Source organism: Paramisgurnus dabryanus, chromosome 24 (genome assembly GCF_030506205.2).
Source record: "Paramisgurnus dabryanus chromosome 24, PD_genome_1.1, whole genome shotgun sequence".
Taxonomy (NCBI): Eukaryota; Metazoa; Chordata; class Actinopteri; order Cypriniformes; family Cobitidae; genus Paramisgurnus; species Paramisgurnus dabryanus.
This window is the reverse complement of record NC_133360.1, coordinates 3,433,512-3,448,484: the sequence shown is the minus strand read 5'-3', so window position 1 is coordinate 3,448,484 and position 14,973 is coordinate 3,433,512. Positions and strand designations below refer to the sequence as shown.

Here is a 14,973-nt window from a genome sequence, read left to right as displayed (position 1 = left end):
CAATACATTGCAATTATATGGATTTAGATACTATCTTAAATTTAAAAACAAATTTTACTGCTGTGGCTATTATCCTTATATTGGGGTAGTTATCATTTATATTCAACATTTGATAGGCCTATAACATACCATGTTATGAAACACATGTCTATATTTTATTAATTATTATTGTAACAAAATGTATAAAATTTAATATATAAGTAGATTTTCTTTAATTGTTAGATTAATAGTGGTTAATAAAGTCAAATAAAATGTCAAAGAGTCAGCTGTTATATCGTTGCATTTACATTTCAGTGTTAGTGGAAGTCTAGTTAAGCAACAACTGAGGCTTAGCCTGGCGGAAAGCTGAAGGTGATTGCTGATAGGCTGTCCCAATCAGTTGCGCCTGCACAATCCAATCACGTTTAAGAGAGGGAAACAACAAATTGAGGGTTTCTGAGATTTTTATTTTTTCCTTTTTTTTAAGAAAAAGTAACGGGTTCTTACGGTTAAGGATAGAAATGTAGTGGAGTAAAGAGTAAAATATTTGCCTCTCAAATGTACTTGAGTAAAGTCATGAGTACTCCAAAAAAAATGATACTCGAGTAAAGTACAGATCCCTCAAAATTGTACTTAAGTACTGTACTCAAGTAAATGTACTCCGTTACTGTCCGGCTCTGCATTTAACACTTATATCCACTTCCTTGAATTAAACTACATTCACAACATATTAACACATTACATTGACACTGAAGTAAAACAGAGTTTAAAGACTCTATTTGAAGTAGATTATATATACCCATACATAAAGCAGTAGTAGAGCGCCATCTTGTGTCTAATAGCAGATATGAACAACTACAGCTCAACCTTTGACTGACAGATGTCATGTACAGAGCAAACAAACACCCAATAATAGATGTCTATAAACTGATAAGAATCATCAGAATAGCATAAGTAAATATAATTATTTCTCTTAGCAAGTAATTGATCAATTATTGGAATAAAATCAGATTCCATCTTTTAAGAGACACATGTTGCTTGTTACATCAGTTAATGAATAAATATAACACAAACAAATGCTCTTGATAACATAATCATATTTATTATTACATTTATGTGATTCAACAATATAAAAAAGTGTTATATTACAGAGACAGTAAATCCACAATGTTACTTTGCAAATATTTATTCCTGTTTCTATAAAAATATTTAACTATGAAAATTAAACACATGACCTTGACATTGTAAGAGTCCTGCTCTACCAGTACAGCTTCATCAACACTACAAAGTAAATTGGTCAAGTTGATTTATCAGGATATCATCATGTACTGTTTCATCATGAACACTGCTTATGAATACTGAGTTTAATCCTCTCCATTTAACAGGTGGATAGGTGAAAAAGACTTTGGTTTAGGAAATGCAGGAGCAAAGTAACAGAAACAACCAACAGGAGAAGACACTGGTAAAGCACTGGTATGTAGTCCTTTTATCAACACGACCAGACGAAGACTGAAGGTGACGTCACGTATGTGCTTATATATAGGCTGAGTTGGGACATACAGGTGGATATTAAGCAACTTGAAGTCATCGCTATGATGGTGATATTTCAAGTAACAGTAACAGATAATGTGTTTGTAATGTTGATCATGAGACATCACCGCTACTGGACGTCTCACTCTTTATCAAAGGTTTTAATTCATTACAATGCTGTGCAGGCATATCTGTAAGAAACCCAGACAACACATAAAATCAAAAGATGCTCAGAGAGGAAAAACTATTATTTACACAAACAGCTCAAAAACGTTTTCAAAAACAGATAACTTTATATTTTAGATGTAAGTACAGCAACAGAGTAATTTGCTTTATTTATTCATATAGACAAAGTGATGCTACAATTTCAAAATGCTGGGTTATTTTCAACCCAACGTTACAATGTAAAAAATAAAAGTCAACTTAAAAAAATAATGCAATTAGTAACAACTACAAAAATATTGTTTTTCAACTTATGTGTTTAAGTGAAAAACACTAAGTGAAAAATTTATGTTGAAAAAACGTAATTTTTAAGGTGTTACCTAGTTGATCCAACTTTTCACTTTTTACAGGGATAAACCCACCTGATAGGTTAAATTAACGCAGAAAATATTTATATTTGACACAAAAATGAGTTAAAACAACCCAGCATTTTGGGTTAAAACAACTATGCTGCCTATACCTTAATTTAACATATAGGTTAAATTACAACCCAATGACTGGGTTCGTCCCTTTTTGACCCAAAGCTGAGTTGAAAATAACCCATTTTTTTAGACTGTACAGTTGTAAGGATTTACTTTTTTTTGATAATAAAACAGGAAATAATTTTTTAAATTATCTATGATATTGTTACATCTTGTAAGATTTTTTAAGCATGTGTGTTTCAGGAGGAGGTGTGGCATGCATGGTCCTGAGTTCCTGATTGGTCCGGTCCCTGCTTTTGTTTCCAGAAGGACCTCCCCAAACATGTGTTAAGTTTATTTTGTAAGGTCGACCTTCGTTATTATTTGCTGATTTAGATTCATAAGGATTTTGTTGTTAATATTAGTTATATTTTAAGGTAAATAAGAAATGTTGGTATTGTTTGTTAATGTTTTGAGTTTAGTAGTCATTTTGTATTTTCTTTTAGGGAATTTGATTAGTTGTCTTTTGTTTATTATTTTGGCCTTGTCTACTCCTGAGCTAAATCCCTTTTGTTTCACTATTATTATTTTCTTTATAAGTAAACACCACTTTGTTGAAAATATATTATGAGTGAGCACACATTTATTTATGTTATGACTGGCCCTAGATGGTCGTAAAATAATTAATATTATCTACAAAATAATGTGATAGTCATAAATCACTCTTGCAGTACATTACAATATAGGACAACAATATTACTCACCTGTGACAGTCACACGCAGTCTCATAAAAGAGACATTTCCATTGATGACGGTCTTTAGTGTATAAACACCAGCGTGTCTTTGTCTGATGTCACTGATGGTGAGATCTCCAGTCTGATGATTCAGCTCCAGTTTATCTTTAAATATGCCATTATCACCATCATATGTACTATTAAGGGTACTGTTTTGAGCTATGACAGTGTCTTTATTTCCAAACATCCACTCGATCTTCTCATCTTTTTGTATTTCAGTAACAGAAGTCTTTAAAGTGACAGACTCTCCTGCATTTACTGTTATTTCTTTACCTGTAACAGGACCATAAACAAAAAAATATGTTGAATAACTCACCACAATGCCAGGAAAGAAATTTCATAATCTAATGCTAACTCTCTTCAAAAAAGAGAGAAATTTTGCAGAAAAATACTCACAGATGACAATCACATTGAATGTCTTTGACAAGAGTTTTTTACGTTTGGTGATATCTAGATGATAAAGTCCAGATTGTTCATTACTGATGTCATTGATGGTGATATCTCCAGTCTGTTGGTTCAGTGTCAGTTTGTCTTTAAATCTCTCATCAACACACTTGCTGCCTGTTTTTTTTATTTTAGCAATGGTGACTTCTTTAAATCCAAAGCTCCATATAATATGAGTTTCACTCAGTATTTGAGTAAGATCATTGTGTAGAGTAACAGAACCTCCCTCCATCACCTCCATCTCCTTATCTATTACAGCTACAAACAGATGTGATTTCAAACACAAAATGCACAATGTTACACCATCATCATTCTACTTGATGGAAAAAATTCTTATTACTTTGTTATTAATTCTTACCCAAATTTGGTACTCTCCCATGAGACCTGAAGCAATACCAAAACACAGCAACAGCTACAACAATAATAAGCAGGAAGGCACCACAAACTTGCGCAACAGTGACTAAAGACAGACCCATTGCTGTAATGACAGAGAAATATATTAGTGTAAATGAATCTAATTTATAGGTAACAGACCAACACATATGAGTAAAACATGGTAAATAACACTGCATTTTATTGAAAGAGAATCATAAACAGCATAAAGTACATTTAAGGGGACAGTTTTTTAAGATGTAAAATAAATCGTTGGTAAGTTTTAGCTCAAAATACTATATAGATGATTTATTATAACATGTTAAAATTGCCACTTTGTAGGTATGAGCAAAAATTTGCCATTTGGGGTGTGTCCTTTAAAATGAAAATGAGCACATAAATGCAAACACTGATCACAATGATGGTGGTTTGATGCAATTAAAACTCAATTGTGCAGTCAAATATTTTTCTCTCTGCAATAAATGGTGCAGATTAAGGGGCAGTATTATTATAATAAGAGCTCCTTATGACATCATAAGGAGAGCCACATTTCAATGACCTAATTTTTCAAGTGCTTGTAGAGAATGGTTTACCAAAACTAAGTTACTGGGTTCTTTTTCAAATTTTCTAAGTTGATAAAAGCACTGGGGACCCAATCATAGCACTTAAACATGACAGATTTTTATGCCATGGCCCCTTTAATGTAACATCAGGTATTTGTTTTGAGATGAAAATTATCTCTATACACTAAACAAATGCTGGGTTGTTTTTAACGAATGGCTGGGAAAATATTATACAGGACGCGCTGCTGGGTTATTACAAGCCATGGTTGAGTAACAACAACCCAGCATTGAGTCATTTTTTACCCAGCAGTGCTTTCTGTACGATATTTACCCAAATATTTACTACATCAATGACAATGAAATACGAAGAATAAACCTCTGTGCCACAAAACCCATTTTTTAGTTAACTATAAACATTTTCTGGGTTAATTTAGTCCCTTTTTGACTCAACACAGGGTTAAAAGTAACCAAGCATTTTAAAAATGTATGATCAACAGTGAAAATAAAGGAGAGAGAGCAACCATTGACAGTTAATGTTTTAAAAATCAAGTTTTACTATTCATAAAATATTATTATATATATATTAAAAAATATTTTTGCTTCAAGTTATTAACTCACTTAAGTTGTTTAGACAATTTTAATAATATACAAATAATGATTGTTTCTTCAACATTTCTGAATTGATCCAAAAAGTCAAAGATTTGAGAAGAACAGCGTTGCACACCTGTTAGTCCCGGATAGGTGCGTACAGTAGGATAGAGAGACCATAAAGTCCAATCATGTACAAAAATAAAGGTTGTCCCGCACACTATTAGCTTGCAAAATATGAAAAACATTATTACAGCGACGTTTCGATGAAGATCATATGCCTCTTGTGATTGAAACGTCGCTGTAATATATATTTTCATCTTTTGCTAGCTAATAGTGTGCGGGATACCCTTTATTTTTGTAAAAAATCAAGATTTAAATCTTGAATTTTGTAGGAAACTAGACATTTTAAAAACACACACTGGACTGTGTGTGCAAAACTGTGAAAACAGCATGGAGTGGAGGATGCATTTATAAAACAAAACAAAAACAGTTTTACATTGTAAAAAAATGCTGTTAGCCTGTAACTTACTGTAGATTTAAATGTATGTTATTTACTGCCAACAGATTGTTTAAAGTTTTTGGGTTTTAAGTTCACAGAATGCTTTGCATGAGGCTGTTATTTTATTGTTTTATTCTGTAAAGATAAAGATTTGTTGATGTTTAATGTTTATTTAACTTTGAACAAACTGCCAGTAAATAAAATGACTGTAACTTCTACAGAAATGTTTAACAGTGTTGTAAACAAACATACACAGTATCTTAATTTACTAACATTGTGTGTCCTGCTTTCTAATTTTTCATAGTTTTGAAAACAGAGCAGCAAAGTGTTTGTTCTTAATGATAAGATATAAGCTTTCATTGTATGTTTTTATTGTGAATGAGATCATGAGTTACTCACCAGTGACAGTCAGAATGAATCTTCTGTGTAATGAATGTCTTTTACTGCTGATCTTTACTTCATAAACTCCACGGTGTTCAGTTCTGGTGTTTCTTATGGTGAGAGATCCAGTCTGATCATTCAGATTCAGTCTGTCTCTGAATCTCCCATCATCACCGTCATACGTAACAAAGCGTGCATCTGGTTTATTTATTTGAGCTATTCGTGAGCGTTTATCTCCAAACATCCATTCGATAAAATCATAAGTGTGAATATCAGCATCAGTGTACAGCGTGACTGAATCTCCTATCATCACTGACACTGACTTCACTCCACCTGTGTCAAAAACAACAACAACAACATCAACGTCAGATCTTTTTATTTCACTGACTTATCTTATGAAGATCACTAATGTCTACACCTCATTAAGATCCCCACAGCAATTTTAACCACTTCAGGCCAGATTTACCCTTTCATGGTTTTACTACAGTTAAAATTATTGTTATTGAATTATGACATTTATATTGAAAAAAAAATGTATTTGTACTCAGAGCAGTTTATTTCAAACAGCAGAAACTGATTTTATATTATCATTAGACTTAGATTTATACATCCCAACATTTAAGTAGCCTTTTTCAGTAATAAACAGTTCACATAATTCTCCATATATACATCTTTATGTAAATGCATTTATTGGTATTTCAGTTGCATCTTTTTTATCCGCGATAAAAACTGTAAAAACTTTGCTGTAATTTTGCAACTGGTTGCCAGTAACTTACTGTAGAAGATAAAGACTGAAAATGTTTCATGTTCATTTAACAAACTGTTGCCAGTAAATAACACAAATGTAAAATGTACAGTAAGTTACTGGAAGCTAGTTGAAAGTAATACCCAGTAATACTGTAATTTCTACAGAAATTGTTTACAATACGCAAACGCAATTTCTGCGAGATTGGTGAAGTGGACGATTTATAAGCTCTTTTTTCACTTCTCCCGTCACTGCAGCCATCTGCTCTCGTCAAAATTTCAGGTGAGGCAAGCCGCATATCAAACAAGCCTATTGACTGTGTATGTAATGTACTCGAGCAAATTGTTGAATTCGCGTTTGGTGTGTACGTCCCTTAAGACATGCATGAAACATTTGAGTGCAACGGTTGTTAATCGCATTGCATGATTCATTTAAATACTCTCCTCCCATGATTTTGGCATAAAATAACAATTTTTCCACCTTTTCAGCACAAATATTTTACTACACGTCTTTAGTAAATCCTGACACTAGTTTTTTTTAACAGCAAACAATTACTGTTAGTAAATCTGGCTCTTCAAATCTAACAGGTTATTTGCTGGTAAGAAATGACCATGTCTACACTGTAAAAAAAATATAAAATCAACATGTTTTTATGTTACTTCAACTCGACAAATAAAGTTTTTCTAAGTTAGCAAAACTTTAAAATTTAGGTTGAATTGACTTGCATAATTAAGTTGTATAAACGTCATGCTGCATATTTTTTACAGTCTAGTAGAGTAGGCTAACTAAAAGTGAACATACAGGTTCACAGAAGAATGTTACATGAATTGTTTACCCTAACTTGACAATTCATTTCCTCATACCATCTACCATACCACCAATTGCTGTAAGGCCATGTAATACAATGCATTGCAGGTTTATATATTTGGCAAGGACCAACTAGAGTTTTCACATTTTCAATAGTTATTAGTTGTTAACTTGCTTGGAGGTTTTTGTATTACTTAAATCGATGTGCTTTTTCTAATAGAGAACATTTTATGTAACTATAGCTTTTCTACATAATAAGATATGCCAGTGGTTTTATAGATGATGACAAATCAGTCTCTGGCTCAAAAATAGACAGCTAAACTAACATTAAAGTGGATCAAGAAATTAATTTGATTTACTCACCACGGACATTAACTGTGAATGACTGATGTATGGTATAATTGCTAATGCTGATATCTACTTTATAAAGTCCAGAATCTGTGTTTCTGATGTTTGTGATGATGAGAGATCCAGTCTGATGGTCCAGTTGCAGTCTACCTTTAAATCTCCCATTGTGAACATCATCATATGTAAAGAAGAAACCAGCATTACTGTCAAGTTCAGCTAGAGGAGAGTTTTCATGTTGAAATCTCCACCGTATCACATTATATGTCTTGATATCAGGAACATCGGTGTTTAGAGTAACAGAGTCTTCTTCCATCACTGACACCGACTTTCCTTTATCTTTATGACCAAACAGACCTGCAGAACAATAGTTATTCATTTAAAATAACACCTGGAAGAGATTGTGTCTATGAAATCAAATGTTAAATTGCTTAACATACTCACCAGTAACATTGAAAATCTTTTCTATACTCTTACTGCTGTCACTGATCTGTAGTTTATAAACTCCAGAGTCTTTAGTTGTGATGTTTGTGATGGTAAGATCTCCAGTTTGACTATTTAGATCCAGTCTAGCTTTGAATCTCCCATCAAGTACATCATCATTTAATAACACCATACTGGCCGCTTTGTTGATTTGAGCTATGCGAACCCCATCAAATCTCCAATTTATCACATGATCTCTCTGTATTTCTGTAATATCAGTGTGTAGAGTAACAGAATCTCCCTCCATCACTGACACTGACTTCACTTCATCACCAAACACACCTGACATTACAAAATACATATAAACTTTAATAATACACAAACCATACACACGGACATCGACTAAAGGATAACACAGGGTATATAGACACAATTAAGACAATGAGGTAAACTAAAATAGGTGAAGGATGAAACATATGAGTGAAAGTGAAAGTGTTGCAGAAATGAACTTACCGTTGATGAATAAAGAGATGATAAAGAGTACTGAGAGTGTCTTCATGTTGATATATGAGTATAGTTCATATAAAAATTATTAGTAAAGATATTTAAGTATTTCAGTGTCTCATCTCTGAGTGTTAGTCTGTAACAGCTAAACCAGTTGCGCACTGATCCAGAAACAGGTTTTTTACACAGCAACAGGTGTCACAACATCGCTAACATTTACTTGCTAAAACAACTTGGGCGGAGCATATGCATACTATTTCATAGGAAGACAAAAACACAGGTCTTAAAGGGATAGTTCACCCAAAAATAAAAATGTCATTACTTTTTTCTTGCATGTTGTAACAAATCTGTATAAATTTCTTTGTTCTGATAAACACAAAAGAAGATATTTTGAGTAATGTTTATAACAAAACTGATCATGAGACCCATTCTATTCAATAGTAGGAAAAATAATACTATGGAAGTGAACGGGGCCCATGAACCGTTTGGTTAAAAACAAAATATCTTCCTTTGTGTTCATTAGAACAAATACATTTATACAGATTCAGTATTGATTTTTTACGTGAAGGACTAAAGACTTCACTATTTTGTGCGTTCATATGTACAAAGTATGTTGGTGTTTGCTCTTCTGCCCGATGCTCACTCACATCGAACGCGTGTTCACGAGCTGGCTGCAATTCGTTTAACGACCACCGGTGTCGCTATAACAAGGGTTATCATTGAAAAATTGTACAGTGCTTTTGTTTAAAAAAGTCTTTTAATTGATATTTTACAACAAATAATAATTTCAAAAAAGAGATCATGAAAAACATACATACACATAGATCAAATATATAATATAAATTATATAAATAATAAAAAATAAATAAAAAAGGAGGAAAAGAAAGGGAGGAACACAACCAAATTAAACAGTAAATATAACATTTGGATCAATTTGCTCTGTATACAGTAGCCTATGTCAGCCTTGGATGCCAAATGAAACTTTTTCCTTACATTAACAAAATAAAAGATTAAAACTATTAAATGTAAAAAATCCACATTTTTGCATTATTATCTAAATAGAGATTTTTAGTTAAACCAAATATCACAAGAATGGATAATATTTTTTAATTAATTAATAAATTTGAATTAATAAATGAAAAAATAAAAAATTAATTACCAGAAGTTAGGCATATGTCCATGCTGGGTTTAATTTATAAATTACTGGATAGAGCAACTGTAGCCACGCCCATCAGAGCAAGGATGACCAGTCTTATAACAGCTTCAGGAACATGAGAATAGTAAGCCTGCTTAAAGACGCCATGAAACAGAATTATTGATTTTCTTATTTTCACCGTGGTGACGTATATCTGAGTGAAATGACTTCTGTTGGGTCGTGTTGCTATTTGCTGCGATCTTTTTCAGGACCCCGCACACCTGCCATACCATATGACCAGAAGCAAAGAGCGATTGTTAGGTGAGGAGATTTGCTTTTTTGATTAAAGATTATGAGGGGGGCTCATGAATTTTTTTTTAAATAATGAAGCTCACAGATAAGTAAATTGTAAAAAAAACACAATATTCCAAAACAAATGATCATTTCAATTTCATTTAAATTTTAAAGCCTTTTAAAGCCTAAACTTTTCTCAACATCATAACTTTACAGCATAAGAGTAATGGGTCCCATTCTCCAGTATTTAACTGAAAAATTAATTTCTATTGAAATATTGTATAATTTCATTTTCTTTCATTTCCACATTTCATCAGTGATTTATGACTTTCAATCAGAATGTGAAATGTAAACAATATTTGTGGCAATAATTCCTATTTATTTTATTGAAGCTGCCAGAGTTAATCAAATTAATCTGAAAAAGAAAATTACACTTTAGGATTGAAACCAGTTTAAATGTAACTTAACACAGTGATGATATTAACAAGAGTTGTGTAAAGATAAGTCTGCTGAGTTCAGACCACCCTCGTGCCTTCAACCACATATTCTCATACGCACACAGACAACACATACTCACATCAAAGACAATGTACACTCTCAAAAACCACAAAAGAGGCACATGCAAGCATTGTGAAACAACAGGGAAAATAACAAAAGGCGTGCTCTCAAAAAATGGTACAAAAGCTCGGACAGATACCTTTGTAAGTACGCTTTTGCATCCTAAGAGTGTATAGTGCTACCAAATTGTACATATTAGGACGTTTTTTAACGGGTTATGGTTCCAGTGACAGCTTTTGTACCATTCTTTTTCTAAGAGTGTTTGATAGATTTAACGTGAGGACTAAAAGACCACAAGTGTATTTTTTTGACAGAGACTGTCCTATATTTTTTGTGAATGCATTTTTTTTCTAGAGAGCTGCAAACCCATGTAGTCTTTAAAGACAAAGCATTTAAATATTGCAATGCAAGAGTCTGTGAGATGAATATAGGTTAAGTAACAAAACAGCAAACTGTGAGAAAAAACACTGCTGAACAAATCTGAAGGAACAACCACAAAACACACACTTACTCTGTCAGAGCACACAGTGGTGTTATTTCTGTGCAATACTTACAGCTCATCTTATATAACTTAATGATACAGACATCTGAACTTATTTCTACAACTCTTCTTGATAGAATCACTGTATGAAGAAAATGTTTCTTTTGTGTGTTTATCTCTGTTTGTGCTTCTGTGGTCTGACTGGTAAGTTAATAAAGTTAACATTTTTGTTATTAGTTTAAATTTTGAATATTTCATTTTTAGTTTGATATTTTATTGAACTGTATATATTAAATTACATTATATTATATTATATTATATTATTAAATGTCCTATTAAAGAAGATCTGTAAGTTAAATTGTGTTTCTCTGTTAAGAGGATGATATTTCTTTAAAACTCTATTGAACTTCAGTTCTATCATCAATAAGGAAACTGAAATGGATCTCAGATTAAATATGTAAATAACCAGAGTGTAAAACATTAATATTTAAATTCATATATCTGTGTTTTGTATGTTTCCGCTTCTTCCATACTGTTGTTTTAAGTCTTTAAATTTAAAGTCTTTAATTTTTTATTACATTCATTAAAAGTCTCAAACATTTTCTCAATTTCTGTCTGTATATTTGTGTGTGCAGGTGTGTTTGGTGATGAAATGAAGTCAGTGTCAGTGATGGAGGGTGAATCTGTTACTCTACACACTGATATTACTGACATACAGAGAGATGATCAGATACTGTGGAAGTTTGGACTTCAAAAGTCTCTTATAGCTCGGATCAATGGAGCAAACAGAGATATCTCAATAAATGCTGATGTTCTTAATGGGAGATTCAGAGACAGACTGCAGGTGAATAATCAGACTGGAGATCTCATCATCACAAACATCACAACTCAACACACTGGACTTTATCAAGTAATCATCAACAGCGTTAAGGAGATCTCATACAGATTCAATGTTATTGTCTATGGTGAGTGGAGTTTTGGCATTTTCTCAGTCAAATGACTGTTATTGATTTATCTTACTGTATATATTCAAAGATTAACAAAGCAGACTTCACTAATGCAGCATTGATTCAAATCAAAATGGTTATCGCATCTTTATATTTTTTGACCATACTGTAGTAAACACAGCGTGAAAGCCGGTCACTTATACTGGGAAGCTTCTTGTTTGTTTTCCAGCTTGTCTGCCTGTTCCTGTCATCTCCAGAAACGTTTCACAATGTTCAAATTGTTCATTATTGTGTTCAGTGATAAATGTGAGTGATGTGAGAGATGTGAGTATGTCCTGGTACAAAGGAAACAGTTTATTGTCCAGCATCAGTGTGTCTGATCTCAACATCAGACTCTCTCTACCTCTGGAGGTTGAATATCAGGATACAAACACATACAGATGTGTACTCAACAATCCCATCACAAACCAAACTCAACATCTCAACATCACTCATCTCTGTCAGACATGTTCAGGTACAACAGCTGAGATTATTATTAGACACTGTTCAGTTAAACTCATGATATTGACAAATACTCTTATTATTGATTACAGCTCTCACCATTATTCTGATCTGTTGTGCTGCTGTTGGATGTCTGATGATTGTGGCTTCAGTTCTGATCTTCTGCATCTGCAGGAAACAAAAAAACACAGAACAACAGGGCAAGTTAACACTACTGCTAATAATGTAATGCATTATAATGATATAAAACCCAATAATATACTGGATTTGGGCACTTCAAGAGTTTACATTTTATTTTTGTGTCTATTATATTATTGTTAAAACAGTTGAAGATGAAGAGATGATCACTTACGCAGATCCAACAATCTATACAGCACAAGCACATGAAACGGTGAGACCATATATGACTGTCATATCATGACCTGCATTTACACAACTATAAGGTTTAGTGTTAGATATACTAGCAACCACTCACATTGTTACCCATATGTTTAACTTCTGAATTCAAAAATGTAACTAACATAAACTGATTAGGTGATTTACAAAACATAACACATCTTAAGTCACATAACCTTGAATCTCAGTGATCAACAGATCATGAATATAGAGTTATAATTTATTTATAAACTGATAAGATTGTTATTAAATGTTATGTATGTTGTGTGATGTGTTTGTACAGGGAGCTCCAGTGGAGGATTTTGTGGTGTATACAGGAATCAAGTGACAAGAGAAAATTCACCAATAGCAATCTAGAAATTAAGAAACACCAAAAAGACAACGATGGACACAGAGAACATGAGTGAACCAAAGATTGACAAAAGATTCAGTAAACAAAAAGACAAATCTGCCCCTTGTAGGTTTTTTCACTTAATGCACGTGACTGCCTAGAAGCTTAATTTCTCAGAGTCAAAGTGAAACCTGATGCCCTACATTTTTAAGTGTGGAAAGAAATGTGGTTTGGTCTATTGGTGTGTGCATGTGTATGTTTCTGATTGGTGTTCATGCCAATTTTACAGTGAAATAAAGTATTAAAACTATAAATTAACACAACATACATCTAAAATCATTAGACATTGTGGCTTAGGCCACACACCCTTTACACTTTACTATATTTAGCCTAATAAGATTCATGTATTTTGATTGCATATAAAATAACATTATGGTGATCATAAGATTTATGTATTTTGATTACACATAAAATAACATTATGGTGATCAGTGTTTCATTTACTTGGGCTATTGACTTTTGACTTCTTAGCCTTAAGTTTTTTTTGGCTGTTGTAATGTGTAACATGTCTGTTATAACATCAGTGTTTCCTTTACTTGGGCTATTGACCTTTGACTTCTTAGCTATATTCAGCCTAATAAGATTCATGTATTTTGATTGCATATAAAATACCATTATGGTGATCAGTGTTTCTTTTACTTGGGCTATTGACATTTGACTTCTTAGTTATATTTAGCCTAATAAGACTCATGTATTTTGATTGCATATAAAATACCATTATGGTGATCAGTGTTTCTTTTACCTGGGCTATTGACCTTTGACTTCTTAGCTATATTTAACCTAATAAGATTCATGTATTTTGATTGCATATAAAATACCATTATGGTGATCAGTGTTTCTTTTACTTGGGTTATTGACCTTTGACTTCTTAGCTATATTTAACCTAATAAGATTCATGTATTTTGATTGCATATAAAATACCATTATGGTGATCAGTGTTTCTTTTACTTGGGCTATTGACCTTTGACTTCTTAGTTATATTTAGCCTAATAAGATTCATGTATTTTGATTGCATATAAAATACCATTATGGTGATCAGTGTTTCTTTTACATGGGCTATTGACCTTTGACTTCTTAGCTATATTTACCCTAATAAGATTCATGTATTTTGATTGCATATAAAATACCATTATGGTGATCAGTGTTTCTTTTACTTGGGCTATTGACATTTGACTTCTTAGTTATATTTAGCCTAATAAGATTCATGTATTTTGATTGCATATAAAATACCATTATGGTGATCAGCGTTTCTTTTACTTGGGCTATTGACCTTTGACTTCTTAGCTATATTTAACCTAATAAGATTCATGTATTTTGATTGCATATAAAATACCATTATGGTGATCAGTGTTTCTTTTACTTGGGTTATTGACCTTTGACTTCTTAGCTATATTTAGCCTAATAAGATTCATGTATTTTGATTGCATATAAAATATCATTATGGTGATCAGTGTTTCTTTTACTTGGGCTATTGACCTTTGACTTCTTAGCTATATTTAACCTAATAAGATTCATGTATTTTGATTGCATATAAAATACCATTATGGTGATCAGTGTTTCTTTTACTTGGGTTATTGACCTTTGACTTCTTAGCTATATTTAGCCTAATAAGATTCATGTATTTTGATTGCATATAAAATACCATTATGGTGATCAGTGTTTCTTTTACTT

General features: G+C 32.4%; 2 protein-coding genes across 2 annotated transcripts in view; one reads left to right on the top strand and one right to left on the bottom strand.

Moving 5' to 3' along the window:
• Positions 1–1,061: 1,061 nt before the first annotated feature.
• Positions 1,062–14,973, bottom strand: part of LOC135748091 (uncharacterized) — a 29,038-nt gene continuing 15,126 nt past the window's right edge. Inside the window, exons 11-17 of the mRNA XM_073813634.1 lie at positions 8,118–8,438; positions 7,692–8,030; positions 5,795–6,109; positions 3,729–3,848; positions 3,323–3,628; positions 2,897–3,199; positions 1,062–1,700 (exon numbers count right to left, since the gene is read on the bottom strand). Of these exons, the coding sequence (XP_073669735.1) occupies positions 1,624–1,700; positions 2,897–3,199; positions 3,323–3,628; positions 3,729–3,848; positions 5,795–6,109; positions 7,692–8,030; positions 8,118–8,438 (1,781 nt within the window). The 3' untranslated portion in view covers positions 1,062–1,623. The remainder of the gene's footprint in view (positions 1,701–2,896; positions 3,200–3,322; positions 3,629–3,728; positions 3,849–5,794; positions 6,110–7,691; positions 8,031–8,117; positions 8,439–14,973) is intronic.
• LOC135721278 (uncharacterized) lies at positions 11,215–13,545 on the top strand. The gene is made up of 5 exons (XM_073813576.1): positions 11,215–11,272; positions 11,704–12,033; positions 12,245–12,529; positions 12,609–12,907; positions 13,196–13,545. The coding sequence occupies exons 1-4, from the start codon at positions 11,215–11,217 to the stop codon at positions 12,743–12,745; spliced, it is 810 nt and encodes a 269-aa protein (XP_073669677.1). The 3' UTR covers positions 12,746–12,907; positions 13,196–13,545.